The 23,283-nt window shown below is 36.0% G+C and overlaps 1 protein-coding gene across 1 annotated transcript in view; it reads left to right on the plus strand.

Annotated features, from left to right (window-relative positions):
- PLXDC2 (plexin domain containing 2) overlaps positions 1-23,283 on the plus strand; it is a 256,079-nt gene that overhangs the window by 202,340 nt on the left and 30,456 nt on the right. The window contains exons 10-12 of the mRNA XM_005518748.3: positions 15,423-15,483; positions 18,331-18,484; positions 19,884-19,922. Coding sequence (XP_005518805.1) covers positions 15,423-15,483; positions 18,331-18,484; positions 19,884-19,922 — 254 coding nt within the window. The remainder of the gene's footprint in view (positions 1-15,422; positions 15,484-18,330; positions 18,485-19,883; positions 19,923-23,283) is intronic.

A 23,283-nucleotide genomic window follows, 5' to 3' on the forward strand; every position in this document is an offset into this window, starting at 1 on the left:
AAAATGTTTTTATACTCTAGGCATGTGGTATAGACTTCACATTAGAGATGTCATTTCTAGGAAAGTTTTTGGAAACTTTAAGGCCACTTTGCTGTTATTTTATGGCTTCAGTTTGTAAAACTTACTTGCAAACACTGAAATAGTGAGTTCCCTTGAAAATATTTGAAGTTGATTGTCCAATAAATAACAATTCCCTAGTTATTGATGTTTTTATTTTCATAAACTTCAGGAAAGTCTCAGATTTGGGCAGTGAAATGAAACTGATATTCCGGTGTTTTCAGAAATAAGCAGACAAAGAGCACATTCCTGCAATCTGTGCATTCTGGAGACTCAGGCTATGAATGTCTCATGCTTCACTTCATCAATACAGGATAAAAGCATCTCCCAGTACCTGCAACATCAGTCAGGTTTGGTTTGGTACCATCACACCAACACTGAAGGTAGGGAACTGGAGTGCTGTAGTACTAAAGGCAGGAGCTGTAAACAGTTTAGATGATAGCTTTACTCAGCTGTCACTGTTGGTATATATATATTCAAATTTTTAATCCTCAAAACTGTCTGTCTTATGCCAGGGGCACCCAAATGCCTAACAGGATCCACAAGGATGCTTTGCTGGCAGACTCAATTAGGTTTTCAAGGGAAGTTACACAGAATAGGAGAGCAGTACTAAAAGCAGCTTTTTACCAAATTCTGTACTTAAGTATCTAGGACCAAAAAAATCTCTAAGGGTCCGACACTTTGTATGAGAAAAAAATCTTCAGAAGAGTCTAAGCAGGGCTCAGCAGTGAAATCCCCCATGTGGCCCCATGAAGCTTCATGTGACAGTGCCTTTACACAACAGTCTGTCAGTGATCAGAGAACCCCCAGAGACACAGGAGATAAGTGAACATTGATCTGAAAACAAATCACCCCTGAAGAATAGCCCATTAGATGTGGAGGTGTGTAAGCCTGAGCACTGAAACTTCCTTGCAAGTCTGCAGCTCAGACCAGCTCCACTATCCTCAGTCAGTCCTGGCTGCCTGGAGACTCAGGGTTAGCTCTGGGCACTGCTCTCCAGACAGTCCTGCTGGGAACTTACCTAGATCTGAAAAGAAGTGAGATTTTGCACTCTTATCCTTAAGAGTCTCTGTTTTCCAGGGTGTGCATTGAATAATGTGGTTTGAAATCATACCAGTTTATGGTACTGACCCATAGAGTGCAAAGCCCCTGTTTGAAAAGTGCCCTGAAAAAAGACTGTACAAATTCCAGGACTTTTTGAGTGCCATGATGAGCCAGGACACTCCGTGCATTTTAGGGTGTCATACTGCCTTTGTGCATATGCACAGCTCCCAAAGCATCTTATACTCTTAAAGCAATCCTGAGCTAAAAAAAAAGGAAATAATCCCATTTGTGGTGCATTTTACTTCAGTGCTTAATCCTGTGTGCCAACAATAGCACTAGTTGTGTAAATGAACAAGTCATAGCTGGGGTTTATGGAATGTGTTCTGAGCAAAGTGAAAAATCAGAAATGTGTCTGGGAGTAGTAGTAATAATGTGATTTAAGGATTGATACTTCTAATCTTTTATTATGATATTCCCATCTAAGCAGGTAATAAAGAAGCAGACTGGTTTGCATTCCATGCTGATTAGCTGGAAAGCAGTGAAGGGAGAATCTTTAGGCACCTGCATTTTTTAAGAAAACATGTTACAGTTGAAATATGAAGTGACAGTTTAAATACTGCCCTTATGGTAATTGAAATAAAAAATAATTTTTATTACTTGTCTTCTGGACTTCTGGGTATGTTTGAAATGTCTTTTTTGTTCTTTGTCCTCTAGAAGGGAATTGGAAACATGTTTATGTGAGTAACATGTAAATGTGAGTTTATGTCTGGAAATTTTTAGTATCAGATAGAAGAAAAGGATTATGGTTTCTGTTGGTCTGTATGTACCAATTGACAAGACCAGTTTTCATTTTAAAAAGTGTTGACTCAAACACTGTAGTATTTATAAGTAAGTCTTATGTAACCTAAAATATTTATCAGCTGAGCAAAGCACCTTCCCTACAGAATTTATAAGACCATAACAACAATTACTATTCTATCTGACTGGAGAAGCCACTGGATTTACAAAAGGAAATTAAATCCAAATAAGAAACACGTAGCTTATTTAATATCTATGTTTTCCTCAGCTTTTATTGGATGGCTGACACCACAACAAGGGTTGTAGGTTGGAGAGCAGGGAAAGGCAAACCATATCTCTCAGCTTTGTGTCCTGTGCTAACCTGCTGAGGGAACACTCAGTCCCACTGTCTGTCATTGGTGAGGATATTAAGCAGCACTGGTCCCAGGACAGACCCCTGAGGGATCTCTTGCACCAATCTCCATCGGGACAGGGATCCTTTGACCACTGCTTTGCTCCCATGATGCAAACATCTCACCAGTTCCTCATCCACTACACCATCCAACCACCAAACCTCTAGCTCTCCAGTTTAGAGAGGGTTGTTGTGGATTCCAGATAGGTGACATCCACTGACCTTCCCTTCTCCTGATGTTATCACTCCATCATAAAGCCTCAAGGTCGGTTCAAAATGCTGACTTTTAAATACTTCCTCATTTTAACTACTTGAAGGGTTTTGTGTGTTTTTTGGATTGCTTTAGGAATATTTCATAGTTCAGTAGCAAATTAAAAGATGGGAGGAAGACTAGCTGGTCTGTACTCAGGCTGATTTTATCCAAACACTATTTAACTGCCAGTAGTGTCCTATTATTATAAAATTGGTCACAATACCTCAGCCATTAAAATAAAAACAAGCAAAAAACCCAAACAAACAAACAACAACAAAAGAAAAAATAAGAAAGCATTTCTATGGATTAAGTGAACCACCAGAGGGAGCATATATAATCCAATCAATGTAATAGTTTCACATATAAATTATATAAAGGATAATATATAAAGGAAAATCTCATTTTAGATGTTTTTGAAAGGCTAGAGGTTTAAAAGATAGTGTATTCTGTTAAATATATTCCATTCTATCACTGACTTCATGAATTTCCTGATCATACCCCTGCTTCAGCCAAAGCAAAAAAAATGTGCCTGGATTCTGGATGCTTGTATGCCACTACAGCTGGAGGAGTTTTCTTAGAAAATATAGCTGAGTCCCAACACACGTGTCTTAACAATCAGATTGTTGAATTAGGTCACATTTACCCTGCAATAAATGAAAAATAATGACAGTACTGTTTTTCTAACCTGTATACAGGGTTTTTTTCCAATTAGGAAGCAATCATATTGCAGACCTGAGAATCAGGCCATTTGTCAGAGTTTGCTGTAAAATGCAACATATTTTTCTTTTCTTTTAAAAGTTGTTTTGAAACAGTAATTGATCTTTTTAATGAAGTGCAACAAATGTATCAAGAATGAATGTGTAATTTGGTCAGCCCTGATGCATTACTGATAGGAACTATACAATAAGTAGATCTATACTTTATTGAGCAGCAAATTGCTTCACACCCAACTTCTTCAAATACTTTCCAAGGTGCTTGCTCTTAATTTGACAAGCTAATTTGCCCTCATGCACTGCAATAAACTGTTAGGAAATTAGCATTCAATAATTAAGAATGTTGCATGCATGGCAGCCTGATGGGACTAAAGCAAGAAAAGGCAGTGGCACAAAACTGTTTAATGAACAAAGCATTTTCCTAAACCAGAATGAGCTCAGTAGTGGTATTGTTTGATGAAAAATGCCTCACAAGATTAGAGTAATAGATATTCTCAAGTGGGATGGCAGTTCTGTTTAGAAGAGAGCGTTAACTTCAGTGACGCTGTAGGTACACTTAAAAATAATGGTAAAGAAGTACATAACAGTACAATGCAAAGTACTGTTAAGGAACGTAGATGATCCTGAGCTCACAACATGTTTTTATTGAAAGTTAGCCTGCAGCCAGAGGAATTTGCAATTCACTGAGTATCTCACATGAATAAATAGCAGATTACTATGCCTTTCTACATTTTTTGTAAGTTGGTGGAATTTGATAGTAGCTGGAGTCAGCCGAATTATTGTGGAATTTCTGTAAATCCCTCAAGCACAAATTGTCTGGGATAATTCCTATGATTAATACTAATAAACTAAAAAGCTCAGTCTCTGAGCAGAGACTCAGTGAACATGCACTAGCTCTAAGGGGCTTAGTACAAGTCAGTGCAAGACCAGACCATTCATTCCCCAAGTTTCTTTTCTCCCCACATTCTTCTGCAGTGTACTCACTGATGTTCTCAGCAGCTCCATAAAATTATCCTGATCTTAACATTAATAGATTTGCCATCTAACCAAGTGAATTTGAATCCTGCTTTCATACAGGAAATAGCCAGTTTTCTTGAAGCTGTAGCATTAGTCACACATATGCGTACCTTGCTTTGTTTTTCTGAGTAACTCAGAACAGCATGAGGACAACAGTTATGCTCATAACTGATGCAGATTTTTAAGAAGTTCAAGAAGGGTTATAGAACTTTAAATTATTTGTATAAAAGGACCAGAAGGTTGCTAAAATTCTCATTAGTATGAAATCCTGGTATTTCTGTAAAAATATTTTCTATAAAAACCTGGACCTGAAATGGGGAAGCATTTTGGCAATTCTTAATCTAGAGGTAAACACAGTGATTAATTTAAGGCACCTCACTCACACTATTAATATTCTATATACCTGTTTCTTACAATATCATTTGCCTTTCAAAATTTGAGATTGTTTTCACTAACTAGATGTTTACAGTAACATCCTTTGCCAGAGTTGTCGCTGTGTTTTCTGGATCTTAGAGATTGTGTGCAGGTTTACCACTGCTGTATGAACACTGTGCAGGTTTCTTGACATGCAGTTTTGTATCACAGCTCGCACAAGACATTGATGTCACAGTTAATATGCAAAGGACCACTGCCTGGACCGTTCTAAAACCTTAATGAAAAGTCTGTCTCAGGTACTGTCTATTGCCAAATATATGACATTCCTAAGGTGGTTTTTTATAAATGCAGGAAATAGTTATCAAAGATACAGAGGACAGTAAAGCACTTAAATCTCATTGAGAGGAGGTATAGAAGACATCCCCCTGTTATATATACACCTTGGATAGTACTAAATTTTGCCAATTAATTAAGAAAGAAGATGAAAATATCTGTATTTCATCTCCATGTTTAAAGTCACAGGTGCACCTAAGACACCATAATGACAAAACACTAGAAAAATAGGTATTAGTACAATTCTTTTCTGTAGAACCTTCTGTTGCAATATTTTTTAAATACTAGTAACATTTTATTCTTAATTTATTGCATTAGAACAATAAGACAAAGCCCACCACAGTCTTTGATGAACCATCTAGATCTACAATTTCTGTGCCAGTCATAAATCCTTCAAATCATAAGAGAGCTTAGTACAGACTTAATTCCTCATTGTTTGCTTATCCTGAGCATGATAGCCGTTCCAGTGGGCACTGCCATTAGAGAGCCATTTCCTCTGGGATTAAACTTTGGGGTTTTTCTGACAGAACTATGCCACATTCAGTCACACTGCAGCCCAAAATTCTTTTCAGTTTGGTTTCATTTTCATCTGTTCATTTCTTACATTAATAGATAAGTTTGAATTCAAACAAATTCCTATTTGATTCCAGAAAGGTGACTCTTACCCATGAAAGGGTTCCACAGATGCCTTATGATGGAATTTATACATATCCTAGACATTCTAAGAACCTTGACTCGGGCTTCTATTCATCATTCTGTGTGTGATAGTCTCTCACTCTCTTGTGGATTCCTACAACAGACATTATAGACTTTCTGATGCTCAAATGCTCATCTACTATAACTCTTGGGCTTTAATTGTACAATACAAGGAATCCAAAGGAAATTAAAATTCAAATTTAAAATAAAACAGACTTTTCTGATGACAAATCAAAAGACTTATATTTAGCAACACTTCATTAAATAAATTGCAATTAGCATGATAATTTTCATAATACATGAATTGTGAAATGTGAAATACAGATAGATGATGGATAGATGAATACAGAACACAAATGAGAAAAAATGAAAACTGGGTTACTTAGACACAAGACTGCTTAAAAATACTGACAGGGAGGTTACCACATAAGGCAAAAACTGTACCTGCTTTACCTGCATTCAGAGAAAGAGCTTCAAGAAGGTTTTGACATCTTCAGATAGGCACCACTGCTGTATGAACCCACATTCACAGACAAAGGAACGCAGTCAGGGCCACAAACTTCTCATTGGTTGTCTCACTATAATGTATTGTACCAAAAAACAATGAGATAATTTAACATCGTGTCTACAGCATCATTTCTACTCTACTCAGGTAATCTTCTTGACACTCAGGCTGTTTCTTCTATTTCTTATAGTGGGTAAAGTCCCAAATTATATCTTTTTCACAACTCTGAGATTTTCTACATTTTCCTTAACCTAACTAACATTAATTTCCAAGTGTTATCTTTATTTGCTAAACTACTGATATTTTTATCCAGTTCTCTCTCTGTTGACTATCATGTACAGTTCATTATACTATTTTGTGCTAACTACTATTCCAGTGCTACTGGAAGAGTCATAAGTGAGCTGACTGTCTTCCACTAATGAAAACAGTGGATTCTAAAATAGTTCATGATCACTACTCTAGCCAAATATGGTAGGATATATGTTTTGACTTTGAACATATTAGAACTTCAAAATTCTAGTATGAAAGTTAAAGGAGAAAAAAACTAGTAGGTTTTTTTAGGTTCTTAGTTTCTCAAGAGCTCTTAGGCCCCACAACAGCAGTTTCTGAGCCAAATATATAAGTAAGCTGCTCCTGATGAAACCAATTAGTTTTTCTAGTCCTAAATGAATTTGTAATGAAAAAATGATAGGCTAACAGGATAGTTTCATTAACCATCATTGCTCAATTTTGCAGTGCTTTTATGCATTGCTGTACATAGAGCAGTGCTACTGCTATTTTGCATTGTATCTTCTCTTCCAATGGCCTGAAATAAATCAACTTTACTGCTTACAACAGATGAACAAATTGGACATTTTTTTCTGTCAGAAATGATGTATTAGAAAATGCACAAATTCGGCCAACCCAAGTTTATGGCTTTAGGATGATTTTTCACGTAAGTTCAGCTACAGAAAGGGTTTGTAAATGGATTAGTAAAAATAATGATTGTGCAGTAGGTTAATTCTGTCTTGTAGACCCTCTCAGGGGAATAATTTAGTGGGGAACAACTAGATTTCTTTCCTTTCACGTCTGAGATGAACTTAATTTGTGGTTCCAAACTCTTTCCTTGATTTCCAGAGAATGGTATGTTCCAAGAAATTACTTGTTAAGTACCTTTTATTAAATATTTGAATGTTCATAAGACTATATTTCAAAAGCCACATACCACCTACCCATTGCAGCCTAAATTGTTGGCCTAGATAATAATTTTCTCAACTGGTCTCCTTTCCTTATTTCAAGTGTTTAAAAAAAGAAAAATCAAATAACAGAAACTGAGAACAAAGCATTTCAGGAATGTCAAAACTCAGGGCAAATCTGTGGAAACAGGCAGCCCAGATTATCACACCTGGCTCTAGGACAATTTTTAGGATGAATGTTAATCTCCTTTTTTGGAAGCATTAGATTTTTTTTCCTTTCATATAAGCATCCAGTCTACTGCATTACTATGAAGAAGTCTATCTTACACCAAGTTTTTTATGATCACTCTTAATTTAATTTGTTATTATTACAAGGGAAATATAAAAAAGGGTAAAAAATAAATTAAATAAGTAAAGTGATTTTTAAAGTAATCAACCAAGATTTTTTAATGTTTTTGCACTTTATCAAATTTTCTTTTTTTCATGTTTCATAGAAATATAATGCAGAATGTTAGCCCCAGTCACTTGTACAAGCTTAGTTCATCTTCTCATACAATGAATCTTTTTACATACTATTGCAAATTAAACACAGCCTGGGAAGCTTCCTGGGCATTGTAAAAACAACTGTATTTGCCACTAAAACAGTTGTGATGTTTCCTGGTGTGATTTCAGTCCATGCCCACGAGCACTGTCCAGAACGGTTCCCAGGCATGGTGCAGGAACTGGGCTGTTCCAAGGGTTATTCCCAGATGGTTATTTATGTGCAGCCTCCTCCTTTTCAAGGCTGAGAGAGTTTGCTTGCTCAGGCACAGGCCATTGTGTGCCTGCAGTCTGCAGTGCCAAAGAACATTTCTGGGCATGCTTATTGTACTGGTATAGACAGAATGATCACAATTGTCTTAATTGCTTTCCAGAGCCTCTTATGGTTGCACTACTCAATATAAACTGAGCATCACTGAGATCATATTTGCCTCATAGCCTCCTAGATATCATTCTATAATGAAGTACAATGAATGAAAAGTCTCTTTTTTTATCATATTTTAAATTTTACATATTACTAAACACATATTCCTATGTAATGTTGTCAAAAATTTTTATTTAAACAAATCTGAAATTCATATGTCTCTTCAAATTTTGGATTATCTGAGGTTAGAACCTACTAAAGCAAACTGCTCCATTTCCCAACATAGTCTTCTGATTTTTTATAGCATATGTATTTCTCAGTCTTTCCAATCACGTAAACCGGGGGACTCTCTAACATGTCCTTGTAGAAAATATTCCCAACTTCAGGGAAATAAATGAAATTTTATAAGTATTCTTCCTTAAATGTCATCTTTAGTTCCCCCTCTATTCAGATCTATTAACTCTTCCAATATTTGCATTATCATAGTGCATTAATGAAATCACTGGATATCACAAAGAATATCAAAATGTACCAATAATTAAGAAACTGAGGAGCCCCCACTGGTTTGTAATTATTTTGTAATCTCTTTTGGTGACTCTTCCTGCTCAATGTTCACTTCAGAATTGGACTCACTTTTAGAATAAAAAATGATACGATTAAGATGTTAGTTTGGGAAATAACTTTCTGAACTTTAAAGTTTCTTTGAACATAACCAGTTACAGGATGATTCATATCCTTCCTTGTTTTGCTCTCTATCTGAAGAGTTCACTGAGTTTTAACAGAAAATGTTTTTCTTAGCCCTAATTCTCATTCCTTTATAAACATATAAATGCTGGATTATTCAGAGTGAGTTTAGCACTCCATGTCTCCTTTGCCTGTCATAGCTCCTTTGAATTCTTACTCCTTTTAGAACTGTGAATGAGTTCTAGCAGGAGCAGTAACCCAGCACTAACCAAACCATTGCTGCAATTCTCCTTCTAGCAGCTCAGATGCTGATGCCCACTAGTACTGACTCAGCCATGGTGTTCACTGTATGATTACTGGGGGTTCATGTGTGATAACAGGCATGTGCACAGCCCTATTCATACCCTCTCTAGGCACCAGGTCACTTTTTTCCTCTCACAAGGACTCTACTAGTCATTAATGTTATCAGTGTGAGCTTTTTTAAAGGAGTAAAATCCCTTTAAAGTACCTGAATAAAAAATAGACCATGGGCAATGTGTGAATGAGATCTGTACCTTGGTATGCACCACATGAGACATGATGTTTTTCAATTTAATTCCCAGTTCTACCATTCATATGTCTGTAAGTACTGTGGGAAACACAGAAGCTGTGAAATAGTGCATGCTCATCTACTTTTCAGAAAATCTGGCCTTAATTCTAGGTTCTGTTACAAATTCTGTGCTATCTCAGCTGATCATTTCATGTCTCCTATGTTCTGTTTCCTTATCTTTAAAGTGGAAAATAAAATAATTTCTAGAAAGACAACTTTCATATTTTTTTTTTTAAAATGAGACTAAATCAATGGGTATGCAACACTAACTGTACTTCTGAGATATTGTCAGTGTCAGCAGAATATTCAAAGAAAGAAAATAATTCAATCATGTTAGAAAGAAGGGCTAAATTGTCCTTGTTAGGATCACTAACCAGAATGTAAAGTACATCCAGTACTACTTCAGAGCTTGTTGCCTCAAACCCTGAGAAATTACTTGTGTGCCAAACATGTAACAATGCCAACAGATCAGAATTCTCTGCTAAATTCTGTTGCTATTCGCTCTTTATACCCACTTTGTGCAGGTACAAAGTCAAAGCAGTGGAGACTGTAATCTACTATGAGCGACTAATCTCAGTGTGGCTCCTTCCCAAAGAGCACAGTTGATATAAATTTCTGCTGATTCTGTTGGAAATTCTGATACCATAATCTCATAAATTTGACTCTAGGGTCCTCCTTCTACACTATCTTTTTCCTTCTAACTGTTCAAAGCAGAGCCTTTAGCAAAAGCATATTTTTCATTCTTTATCTGCTCTTCAGCATGTTTCCTTTATTGTTGTAACTGACATTAAGTTTATAGAAAATATCCTCCTATTCTTCTTTAATCAGAACTCTGCCAAGTCTCGCTTTCACCGCAATTTGATCTTTTTCTTTCTAGTGGAATTGAAAATAAAACTTACTTCTTTTATCCCACTTTTATTCTTAGCCTCTTTCAACAGAAAGAATTCCCTCTGGGAGTCTTTATTTCCTACAGCCTATTCAAATGTTGTGACACAGTTACAAATATTGAGGCTTATGAATGTTTAGTCGTTTTCTGTAAAATAACAGCTTGGGGTTTAACATCTTTTACTTCTATGTTAACTTGATATTTTACTTAATATTGAGTATTTTACACATGTAGCCATAGTTTATCAAACTTTCCATCCCATAAAATTGTGGAACCATTGTCAGGCTGAAGATTGACTGCTAAACTTTGTTCCACTCTGATCATCCTTATTATTACCTGAATGTTTTAAATTTTGAGTAGTACACAATGTTAAGACAATGGTGGAATTCAGTGTTGCATCAACTATTAACTATGCCTTCATAACATTCAAATTTTTCATAAAATATGTTGATTTTAGTTTAAAATCTTTGTATTCAGCTAGTCAGCTGTTTTTACTTTACAAGAGCAAGATGGAAGCAAATCCTCTTCTGATAATCAAATTGTCATCCTATTCTGAAGTGCAGTTTAATTAAGCACTATTTAAGTAAAGGATAAATACAGAGAACACATTTATGCTAGAATTCAGATATACCATTAGGAGTATTGAGCTAAGTCATAAGAACAAATGCTATTCAAATACCTTACAAATGCATCCCATTGTCACTCACAGTGACACTTCACATGACCTCCATAAGCATTTCGAGCTGTGATTAAGTTCTGCATTTGAAAGTGGAAAATAAAAAAGGAAGGAAAATTCAGTCTTTCCCAGACAGTGTGGTGTGGCAAAAAAGTGATATTTGAAGGGTGAAAGAACCAAATTGGAGCCTGCTCTGTGATGAAGGGAGGCAAAACCAGACCAAGCACAAAGATAAACATTTTTTTCTCCAAAAATCACTCTATGATTAGAGTTATTTTTCAGTTGTACAGAGATAAAGTTCCACTATTTTTTTTAATATTATATATATTTATATTTACTTTTTACTTCCTATCTCACCTTGGAAAGAAATTCCACTTTAAAATGTTCTAATTCTTCTTTTAGTCATTCAGACATCCTAGCAGCTATCTTATTCTTTTCATAATATGATGGTCCTTCCTTAATGGCTGAAGGCAGAAAATAGTTCTGCCTGTTCAATTTTCAATTTAATTTTCCAGATTAACCTTTTATTTAGCTGAGTTAATAAACCTTTTAACTGAGTTAAATCATTACATGGTATTTACAAAATCATTTCTGATTTCTGGAATGTCTTTCATTTCCAAAATATCTGTTCTTTACATGCTCTTACAGAACCAAAAATACTAGGAAATTATTGGTTCAAATGACATGTGCTGTGCATTTCAATGGTCTTGATTGTCGTGCTCCAGCTAAACCTGGTGAAAAGCTTTTTCCATACAGACTTTGCCCCTTTTCTTCCCCATAATTTTCCATTATGTTTCTAGCTTTTACAGGTTAAACCTTGAATTTTCTGTATTCATGTTATCTCATTTATCATTATCATCATCATTAATTCTCATTGAACTCTCTTTAAGAAAAGAAGCAAAGCATTTCATGTCCTGCACTGAGTGGACACTTCTTGTCATTCAAACATTTTCTGCCAAATATAGGTAAATGGCATTTGGTAAATAGGATGGTATCTCCAACTCCTTTCTGTCTGCACACAGTTCCCTGAAAGGATTCTGTCAGCGTTCTTGTTACTCAGACTCAGCTGCATTGGTTGTGCCAAGTCATCATTGCTATATGTGTAGAGACATTCATTCTCCATTTCCTCCCTGAACCAGTACTCCAGAGTTCCACACAAATCCTGAAATTCCTTGCATTTCATAAATTTCCCTATTTTCATTTCCTAGAACATCTTTATTATTGCTTTCCTAGGAGCTGAGTTTGGTCATCACTGAAAAATTGTTATAAAATAGCCGTGTTGACAGATGGCATAAACAGCACAGCAAATCAAATCTGCTCCAATGTTTTAATGGCAACAGGGAATTATCACCATGCTACTAAATTAAGGCCTTAAAAATGCAGTCAGTAAAGCGGGTGCAGTGCTGAAATGAGTTTCCAGAACTCTAACTCAATGGGGCAGCAGCAACAGTAGCTTCTATGGCTGACATCAAGTGATATACACCTCAAAGGAAGTTCACAAACAGGTTTGCCAGGAGACTGTCTCCTTCCTCATAAAGCTGCTTTCTGATAATATTGTTTGGACTCACTATATATCAGTGGAAAATGTTAAATAAGCAATGTCCAGGTTCAATGTACCTTTTTGATGGCAGAGTCTTCTCATGACTGCCTCGCTTGTTTGAAAGAGACATTCTAAGTCCTTGCATGTTGCATTCAATTTTTGGTGGTTGGCTAATTCCTGGTGAAAAAAAAATTAACCCCAGTAATGTTACTCATCCCTGTAATTTATTAGCTTGTAAGAAATTACTTAAGAACTGTAAATAAGTGCACCTGGGATACATTTTTATTCATATAATCTTGGAGCCTTAAATTTGACACCATTTAGATATAAGATGAAATCTGGGTTTTTTAATCCGTACTATTTCTAAGTACATTGGGCTGAATTAGCATAGATATCTGTCTCAAGTGGAGGAAATGATGAAGTGGCTTGATTTCATGTCTAAATATTTGGCTTGGTTTTCTGATGTATTGAATATCCCCAAAACCATTAGATTTGAGCCAGACCAATATGAATAAAATGTAATGGATTTATGAGTATTCAGTACATCTGGAAAATCAGACCAGTCCTGCTTAGAGATGGGCACAGAAGTTGCTAATGAAGCTCTTCAAATTTTAGAGAAAAGTAGGGAAGACTGAAAAAAAATAAATGTTCTATTCATGCCTGGAATACCATGTTATCCTTTCTTTCTTATTAGTAAAGTTTTTCTTGTTGCTTCAAACATTCACAGAGACAGAACACCACAGAAATGTAGAAGTAGCACTGAGCTCCCAGCAAAGCATCGATTCATTCACACTTCAGCAAGAAAACACTTTTCCAATGGTCTTTATTCATAGAGTGATTTGGGTTGGAAGAGACCTTTAAAGATTACTCTGTGCAGCCCCACTGACATGGGCAGGAACATCTTGCACTTGCTGCAAGGTTGCACAAAGCCCCATCCAACCAGGCCTTGAACACTTGCAATGATGGGAAATTCACAATTTCTTTTGGCAGTCTATTCTAGTGACACAGCAGCAGCACTGTAAAAAAATTCTTCCTTATATCCAATATTAATCTATCTTCTTTCAATTTAAAACCATTTCCCCATGTCACTACAGGCACTGCAGGCTTTGATAAAAGGTCTCTGTCTTTCTTATAAGCTCCATTTAAGTGTGGAAAGTCTATATAGGGTTTTCCTGGAGCCTTCTCTTCTCCAGGCTGAACAACCCCAACTCTCTCAACCTGTGTTCATAAGAGGGGGGCTCCAGCCTTGTGATCAACTTTGTGGCTCTCTGGACTCACTCCAGCAGGTCAATGTCCGTACTATGTTGGAGGCCTCATGCATTGGGAAGGAGATATCTGTATTTCTCTGAAATGCATTTCTGGTTTGAACATTTTTCCCTTAGCAGCAATGGGTTTTTGGAGAAGCCAGTTACTTTAGAGTATGTGAAAATTGACACCTGTTAGTACTGGGGTATTTATATTTCTTTTAGTAATATTGCAAATGGTGGCACATGGATCAATGCAGGTATAACAAGAGAATGAACATTTTTCTCAAAATCTTTTCTCAAAGACATTGTAGGTTCTGCTCAGAATAATTATATGGAGATTTTTCTTACCCCACGTGTGTTGTTAACATTGTTTACATCTTCTTGTAACATCCTCTCTTACTATAAAAATAATTACAGTCTTCCATTCTTACAAATGAACCTGTTACCTTGGTTGAAGTTGACATGTCTTGTTATCTTTTAATTCTTTGTAAACAAAAAACAGGCCTTAAAAACATCTAACCATACCAGTGCCCTTATTTGCTTGCCTAGTCTTATTAAAAGACAGAAAAAAGTTTTTATACATTCAGGTAAGTTATGACCATGGGTGCCAAATGACATCACTCTGTCTCATAACAAAATACTGCAGGAAATTAATGCAGAAACCAAAAATAAACCCTCCAAAATAAAAAAAAAAACACCCTAGCTGGGAAGAATCTCCTTCAAAGCTGAACATTGTTGTTTAGTTATTTGCTTACCATTTTAATAATCCTTTCTGTTTGTGATGCTATTTGTTGTCTAGGAAACTTACCCTACAATCACTGATAACACTCTTGAGAGATAGGGATTTGCAGGGGAATCATTATATTAAAATGTTACAAGTTTCTTAAAAAATTCTTTGTTACATATTGCAAAAGACAAAGGATATTGCAAAAAGGTTATTAAACTCACCTAATTTGATAAGAAATATGCATGCAATTTAAGTTTTCTGCATCTAGAGAAGAGGTAGAAGCAGCTGTACAGTGTCCTCTATTTGTCAGGGAGTATTCAGAGGAGCTGTGAACATTGATCAAATAGCTGTATGTGTATCTTGTTGTCTCAGATCACTTTGTCTGATAAACCCGGTGACTGGTTCACTGCATCCTTTGTGGGATTAAATTTTCCTGGCTAAGAAGTCTGGACAATAATAATTAAACTATGATATGGTTGACATGAAACTTAAAAATTCAATGGGTCAGTGATGTCTTGAGAATAATTATCCAGTGGAAGGGAGATATTCCTACTTAAAAATGATAAATAGATTTTAAAAACAAAAATAAAGTCTCATTCATTGAAAATCCTCTCACTGAAGTAGATTAAAGGAGTGACTCATTGTAAGCAAAAGCATCTTGATTAAAAGTGATACCATTAAAAACATGGATTTTAAATCACATCATTTACTTATTATTTCTGTCACTCTGTTCTCTTCCTCTCCCTTCCTTTATTCTTTTTTTCTCCTCCTATTTCCATCTGGACAACTTCTATCTATTTCATCATTTAAAGATGCTCCAGTGGATTTGATCGTCACCGGCAAGATTGGGTAGACAGTGGCTGCCCTGAAGAGGTATGTGAGTAGTTTACATCCTCAGGCCATCAGAGGCAATTCATACAGTTATGATGTTTTTGTTTAAATTATTCAGATTATAGAGCATGTTTTCAAGGCCAAAGACATGTTATATTTATCATTCAGGGGAAATCCTATAAGGAATAACAAAGAACAGCAAACTGAGCAGTTTCACTCCCCATTTGAAGGAATAAAAGAAACAAAAATTAAAATTTTGTCTTTGGGAAACTACTTTAATTAAAATCCCAAAAAACAGAAAGCCTCCTGCAAAACAGTGTCCCTGTTCTGATTTTCTTTTAGATCTCTGACTTTTGCCAGAAAAGGGGAGGAAACTATGAAACTTTCCTTATTTCAGAAAGCCCTTTGCCAGGCAAGTGAAGAACAGGCATTGCATTTTGATTATGAAACCTGGCCAAATCATTTAATAAAGAAGAAATTGCACAAAAGAATTCAAAGAGATAAGAATAATAATAATTTAAGTAAAAATGTAAAAGCCCTCACACAACCAGCCTACATGGAATTTTGATTTCTTTTCATGGAGATGCAGTGAGGAGATGAGAAAGATATCTGACTGTGGTAGTGGTGGGCTGTCAAGCAGGGACCATAAGCCTCCTCTGAAAGTTATCTGCGTACTCCTAGACCAGAGAAGTTCATCTTCAACAAACATTTATTTATGATGATGATGATGACTGCCATACTGTTTGAGGTTTGGGGTTTTTTTCATTTTCCTTTATTTATTTTTTTTCCGTGTTGGGAGTGTGGTAATAGGAACAAATTAATTTACGGCACTTTTCATCTTCTAGTGTCCAGAAAAAAAACAGTTGTTTTTCCATTTTTGCTGAACAGGCTAAATATCCTCATGAGTTTTAGCAACACAGCCATTCTGAAATGTCAGGTGAAACCCAAGGCAAAACATAGCCCCAGGTGTCTAGCTAGAAAAGCACATTCTGTTTTATTTGCAGTAGAAGCAAAGAGAAGTAATGATATAAATCCATATTAATGGAATAAATTTGTTTTTCTTGTAACTGTAATTGCAAAATAACTGCAACTTACATACTGCCTTATTACATGGCCTTGAAACTTCAGTTTTGCAGTTTGTCACCAGCTGATTTGAAAGCAAGATTTCTGAGATATTTATTGTGTGTGGAGGGCAACCTTTTAAAGAACAGAAGATAAAAGTTACTGGGAGCATGTGTTATTATAGTGCTCAACCTTTCTATTGCTTTAATCCAGATTATTATTAGCTAGGACTCAACTGTGCTTGCAAATTAAGATATCAAAAAAACTTCTCTCTGCAGGACATTAATATTCCCTTCTACTTCTCCTTTCTTATTTCAGTCCAGCATGTGCTCCAAGGTTTACTACATGATCTGAAAGGAAATTATCAGTATACAAAGTGTATCTGAGAAATTAATAGTTTAATTTGCAAAGTTTTGGGCTACTTGGTAGCAGTTCACTGTCCAGATTTTTAGGCTCTCTGGAGTAGAAGCAACAGCTTGCTTGGCATCTTCCAGAATTATGCCTGAGCTGACAGCTAGAGTCCAGGAAAGGATTGATAATTAGCACTCAGTGGTTAGTTTTAGGTGCTTCATTCAGGGGGAAAAATAATGAGGATTCTCATAGTAAGGTTTCTTTATTTTTAATATAGATTTTGAGCTAAATTTTGATGCTACATTACATCAGTGAAATTAACAGTATTTTTCAAGAAAAATACCAAGGAATTTAAAGAATAATTATCCTGCAGGTACTGATTCATTCCTGTAATGTAATAAATTGTTTCTGGTAAAACAAAGAACAATGAAATATCTGTGCATATTAAAGGCAGTGCCCACTGGGTTTAGACAGCCAGATCTCAATAAAATAAAATAAACGTTTGCAGGACTTGACTTCTCATTAAAATGAATGGGGACAGCAGGAGTTAGACGCAGTTCCCATATTTGCTGCAAGTTAATTGGATGTGTTTTCCTGCAAAACTGTGTGGGCCATAAAAGAAATTATTCATTGCATCTTCAGAATTTTAAAAATGTCCAGAACTTGGGAGAAAAAAAAAAGAGCAAGCAGACTCTATATTTGTATCATAATATTTGCCCATGGAAATAAATATTAAATTATTACATGATGGTGACTACTATTTATGGTGTGCTAATATATTGTAATCATTTTATTCTTTTTTGTTATTTATATTTTACAATAATTATATTTTATGTTATGTATATTTATATGTTTTTATATATACAATAATACATTACATTTTAATATGTAGAGTTAATAGGCATATAGTGAATAGATTTATTTATTGTAGTAAATAAATATTCTATAGGCTAAATACATGCACACATTTAATACACGTGTGTTCTTTTGTAATAATATAAAGCCTAATTAAATGCTCCAGTCAACTACACATTTTTCACTATGAAGAGCTACTATTTAATTTCCACATATCTTTTTTAACATGTTTTATGTAAAACATAAATTGGATTGATGGCAGTGAGCTTTCATAACAGAAGAGTGAAAATCTGAATTATAAACTTAGATGTTAAACTCTGATTGAGAGAAATAACAAGTTTGACGATCTGTGGTGACTTTGAGACCTTGTCATTAACAATTAAGAGTTGTAAATTTTGCAGATAAAAGGAAGAATATATGTTGCTGAATGCTGCATAGAGACTTGAAAGGGGAAAAGGGAAAAAAAAGAAAATTAAAAGAAAAAGCTCTTTAAATTTCTTGATCTAGAGTCCATTTTCACTCTTTTTATCACAGCAACTTGTCCATGATTAAATTCTTCATCCTTGACAGTTTCCACTGAGAATGAATTTTCTCTTCCTTGTTTCTGTTGTTTCCCAACAGTCTAAGGATAAAATTTGTGAGAAGAATATAGACACAACTGAAACACCTCTGTACTCCACCACCACCCTTTTGCCAACCACCACAAGGTTCAGAGTTTTAACAACCACCAGAGGATCCACCACTTCCCACCTTCCAACCAGCCTACCCACAGAAGGTGAGGTGTATACACTGCATTTTTACACTTGAGTAAAAGTAATATACAACTCAGAAAGAAATTTATTTCCTTTAAGTATGTGTTGATGACAACTTTTTTGCTCAGGGGCAGCAGAAGGACTTGGGAATTGGAGTCAAGGCTCTTGCTTTTAAATTGCTCACTCTTGTGCCATTAAGGTACAAAGGGGATGAAGGCTCAAGGAGAAGATGCTGCTGGAGAAACAAGGATAAGTTAGGAAGACTTCTAGAAAACTTGAGGTTACAATGACTTTTTCATGTTCCTTTACATTCAGGCTGTAGTCCAAACCTGATGAAATAGTACTAGTAAAGGTCTCTGCTAAATCAAGAAGAAATTCCCATCACAGACTTAATGAATTTGTAATTCTTTTATGGATTCTGTTTAGCCAGGTGAAAATTATGGATAATCCAGAATAAAAACCTCTTTGAAATATTCCTGTTTACTTTTTTTCAGTCAGTTGACATTGTTCTTTTAATGTAGTACTCACTGTTGTGAAATAGTTCCTCTAGGCTTCTGAACTGAATTAACTGGGTAAGTAATGGTGGGTCAGTTCTCATCCTCATACCAATGGGTGCTTAAATCTCACCTTTTTGAGCTTGGGATATCCTGCTTTCCTGCTTTTGGAGGAAACTCATCTGGGCAAGAAATATTAATTCTGATTAATTCAGATTAATCAAGGAACATCTATAAAACATGTGTGTGTGTGTGCGTGTGTGTGTGTGTGTGTTCGTTGAAATTGTATGTTAACACAAGAAAAAGTACTAGATACAGATTATTCAAGTCGCCTCTGATGGTAAAATCTGAGCTGAAGGAAGGTGTTTCAAAGTGGGAATCTACTGATAAGAAAGGCTGGTTTTGTTTAAAGCAATAAAAGTTTAGAAACTGTCAGTGCAGCATTTGGACTGCATTAAAAGGAATATTGTCTGGCATTCTGTTCTCAAAATTCACAAAAAAAGAGGAATATGGAAGTAAATAGGGTTTAGTATTAGTAGACCTTTTCAAGATTCTTCAAAAAGGAACTAAGTCATATTTCTTTATTGACATATGTTGGTTCATATAGTCCTTAATATGATAGAATGCTCAAGCTATGTGTGAACATGTAATATATATGAATTATTTATAAACATTAGGAGACAAACTCTCATACCTTTATTTGCCAGTATTTGGAATCCTCCTAAATGCTTTAACACTCTCATAAATGTTTTTAGTGGTAAGGAAGTGTGGTGCTCAGTGTAAGAAATACCACAACCTAGTTCTCGTTGAGCTGAGTACCAAATAATTTTCTTGTTGCAGAATGTTTTTATTAGAAGCAGATTGCTAAAATTATTAATGACCTAGAAAAATGCATTTTCCTTCAACTAACTTTGAATTTCCTTTATAGATGACACCAAGATAGCACTGCACCTAAAAGATAATGGAGGTAAGAGATACTTGGTTTTTGTCTGTTAATAGTGTCAGTATTTTGTCAAATTATACCCCACTGAACTTTATTCGTCAAAATCCGACTGTAGAAATAGTGTTTACCAGACTGTCAAGGGACTCCAGCATCCCACATCTGTGTGGAAAATAAGTGGGGCAAATAAGCTTAGGAACTGCTTAGGAAACTAAACATTTACAACTCTCTTTATCATTCTGTAATAAAAGAGCAGGTTCAGTTACGGACATATTAAGTAAATTTTAATTGTATTAATACAGTTATTGACTATAATAATACAGTTTTATTTAACTGTATTAAGAGAGTGTATGGTGTTAGTTCTAAATAATAGTATTGTGCTATAAAGTCATTCATAGTAGTGAATTATTATATGACCTTTTGTTAATAAGCATACACATTTTATATCTATGTCTTTACTGGCAGAGATCCTGCATTTCTCCATGCACATTCCCTGTGCAAGTTAATAAGATCACCTTGTCATTCTGATAAAGGCCCCTGTTAAATGAGGCTCTGCAGGGGACTGCTTTTGTCACCTTCTTTGTGAGTTCAAGGACTGAGACCTGAGGTTTTTCCTTCTCCCTTTGATGTGCAAGAGAATTCCCCTACTAGAATAGGACTGACTTGTTAGACGTCACCTGAGCCTGTGTTCATTGCCAAAGTGGGGTTTGCTGAGGTGAAAGGGAAGATTTGGGTTCATTTCTGAAGGTTTCAGGTTGGTCTATCAATGCAGAGGAAGATTTGCTGAGCAAATTTAATTAAATCACATTTCCACTGCTGTTAAGGGGAGTTTTATTGGCTCTGATTGCCTTTCCAAGCAGGGAGCATGAAGTTTATTTTATGGGTCAAGGGAACAGGTAGCCAAGTGTGGCAGCAAGGCACAGGGCAAGTCCAGCAGCTCAGGGAAGCAATTGGGGTCAACCCTGGTCAAACTGAGTCTGCAGCAATGAGGCAGACCCAGGGTGAAGGCAGGAAGCCAGGTTGGTGAGGAAGGGAGCAGCAATGCAGCAAAGTGGCACAGCTGCCAAGACAGCTCAGGAAAGGACCAGAGGAAGCATCTCCCATCAGGGGCCCTAGAGAAGGTGAGATGATGAACCAGGTCCACACAGGTATTCTGCAACAGCAAAAGGATAAACAGCTCCAAGGTCCATCCAAGGAGGCACAGTCCATGGACAAGACTGGAGACAAGCTACCTTCAGTGTTGGATACAAGACCAGAGATGGGATTAAATATAGGTTCACCTATAACCTAGCTTAGATTTGGACCTCAGCTTGCATGGGGACCCCAACATCATGGGCAGAGGTCCCACATACAGCAGTCCAGAACAGCTGAGATACAGCAGTTTCTCAGGACCCTCACAGAGAATTATTCAAGTTTTAAAAAAACACAGAGTGCAGACACCACTTAGCTTGTTGTTCTGTTTCCTGATTTCACTTGATTTTCAGTCATACTTGGCCATTATTTTCTCCTTGCCTCAAACTAGAGATCTGTTCACACCATGGGGAGCAGTTGCCATTCTCTTCCTTGCTGGTCTCCCCTCTCTCATTTTGCTGTCACTATGCACAGCATGGCTGGTCACATGCTGTACTGAGCAGTGGGCAGCAGTGAGTCGTCCTTTTGTTGGCAGTGGTGTTTTTTGACATTGCTTTGACATGTAAGTGATCCCTCAGAATAAAGTGATCCGTAAACTCAATGCGGTACTTTAAGCATTTTGTGTATGGAGATGTCCCTGAAACTCTCTTTTTCTGTTGAAATCAAATTACTTCATATTTTATTGTGAAAAATGCTTCAGTGCTCTCACAGGTCGACAGTCAGCACTTCATTCTCCTATTCCACGTCTGCCCTGTACTGGAGGTGTATTCCTGGCTGAAAAGTGCCCACACTCTGCCCTGTGAGCCAATGCTCCATGGCAGGTGGCTGACCCAGGAACAGGCAGCTCTCCATCACAAGCATCTCATACACAGCTCAAAACTGTATGCTGTTATAAAAAAAAATATTCCAAAAGTGGGATTTAGGAAATACATCCGTGTTTCTATCAGTTTGGGAATTGCAGCTGAATTATTTTTTCACTTGTCTATTCTGTATCCAAGGTCTGAAAAGAAAAACTCTGTAAAAGTGTTGAATCCTAGAGCAGATGATAGATGGTTATGGCCTACTTGGTAGGTAAGGTGTAGGGTTTGAGGCATTGGTTATGGATGGAAAATTCATTTCCACAGAGAAAGCTGCTGCATTTTAGGAGGACAAACCAACACATGACATAATTATTCATTTTCCTTGAGCTGTTCCTTTTATTCTTGAAATTTTTTTTTTTAAAAAAAAAAAAGAAGAAAATTGCTTCAAACAACACAAAAGCAAAGCAACACTCCAGGATTTCTCATTCACACAGTAAACGTAGCTTTTAATCTGAGAAGTCCTTTTTGATGAATCTTCAATTATGCATTGAATTTTCCAGTGTCCCCTAGATTAGACTCAGATAAAACCTCTGTAGCCGCAGGCACATTCTTTGATTCTCTGTGGTTTGTCAGCCTTTTATAAAGAGTAGATTATTTCAGGTCATGAATACAAGGTCTCCACTTCCTCACACTAAATCCTTTAAAACTCTAATGAAAGGGAACCCTTTATAATGGAAAACCAAAGCTATATTGGATCAATGATTGCCTATGGTTTGATGTGTCCTTGGGTGGTAGCAGTCAATATCTGGTTAGGTAGAACAAAAGGATTCCACAGAAATTCTGCATCTCACCTGTATCTAGAACTTTTGAAACCAAATACTATAAATTTATAAATTGCTATAAATTTAATTTTTTTGTTCTGGTCATACTGCTTTGATCTTTTAATTATATGACAAAATATTTTGCAACTGTACTGTAATCCATCCACAATTTTGTGGCATATCTTAATGTACATTTCAAATTTGCTTGGTTTTGTTTCTTCTGCTCATCCTCTTTCTTTACACACATGACAGATGACTATTACATACGTGCTTAAACCGTTTTAAACTACCTCTGGCATGACATCACAGTTTTTGTTATATCTTGGTTCTCCTTAAAATAACAAGTATTTTTTAAGTTCTAAGAGATGTCCAGCACTAAAAATGTAGCATTTTTTTGTTTAATTTCAGATTCCATTGTTTTTTTCATTTTCTTAAAATTTAACACAACTGACTAAAGTGTTTAAAAGCCTAATTTTTCATAAAAACCGTGTGCAATTGGCCATGGCTATCCTGTAATGCAGTTTTTTCTCGTTGAGAACTCTCTAGTGGATGATTTAGATGATAGGCCAGCACATCTAGACAATTTATTTGACCTTTTTAGACACTTTGTTGTGATGATTTGATTGCTATGAGTCC

This window comes from Pseudopodoces humilis, chromosome 1, assembly GCF_049639895.1.
Source record: "Pseudopodoces humilis isolate 2021_Gansu_Grassland_sample_001 chromosome 1, ASM4963989v1, whole genome shotgun sequence".
Classification (NCBI taxonomy): domain Eukaryota; kingdom Metazoa; phylum Chordata; class Aves; order Passeriformes; family Paridae; genus Pseudopodoces; species Pseudopodoces humilis.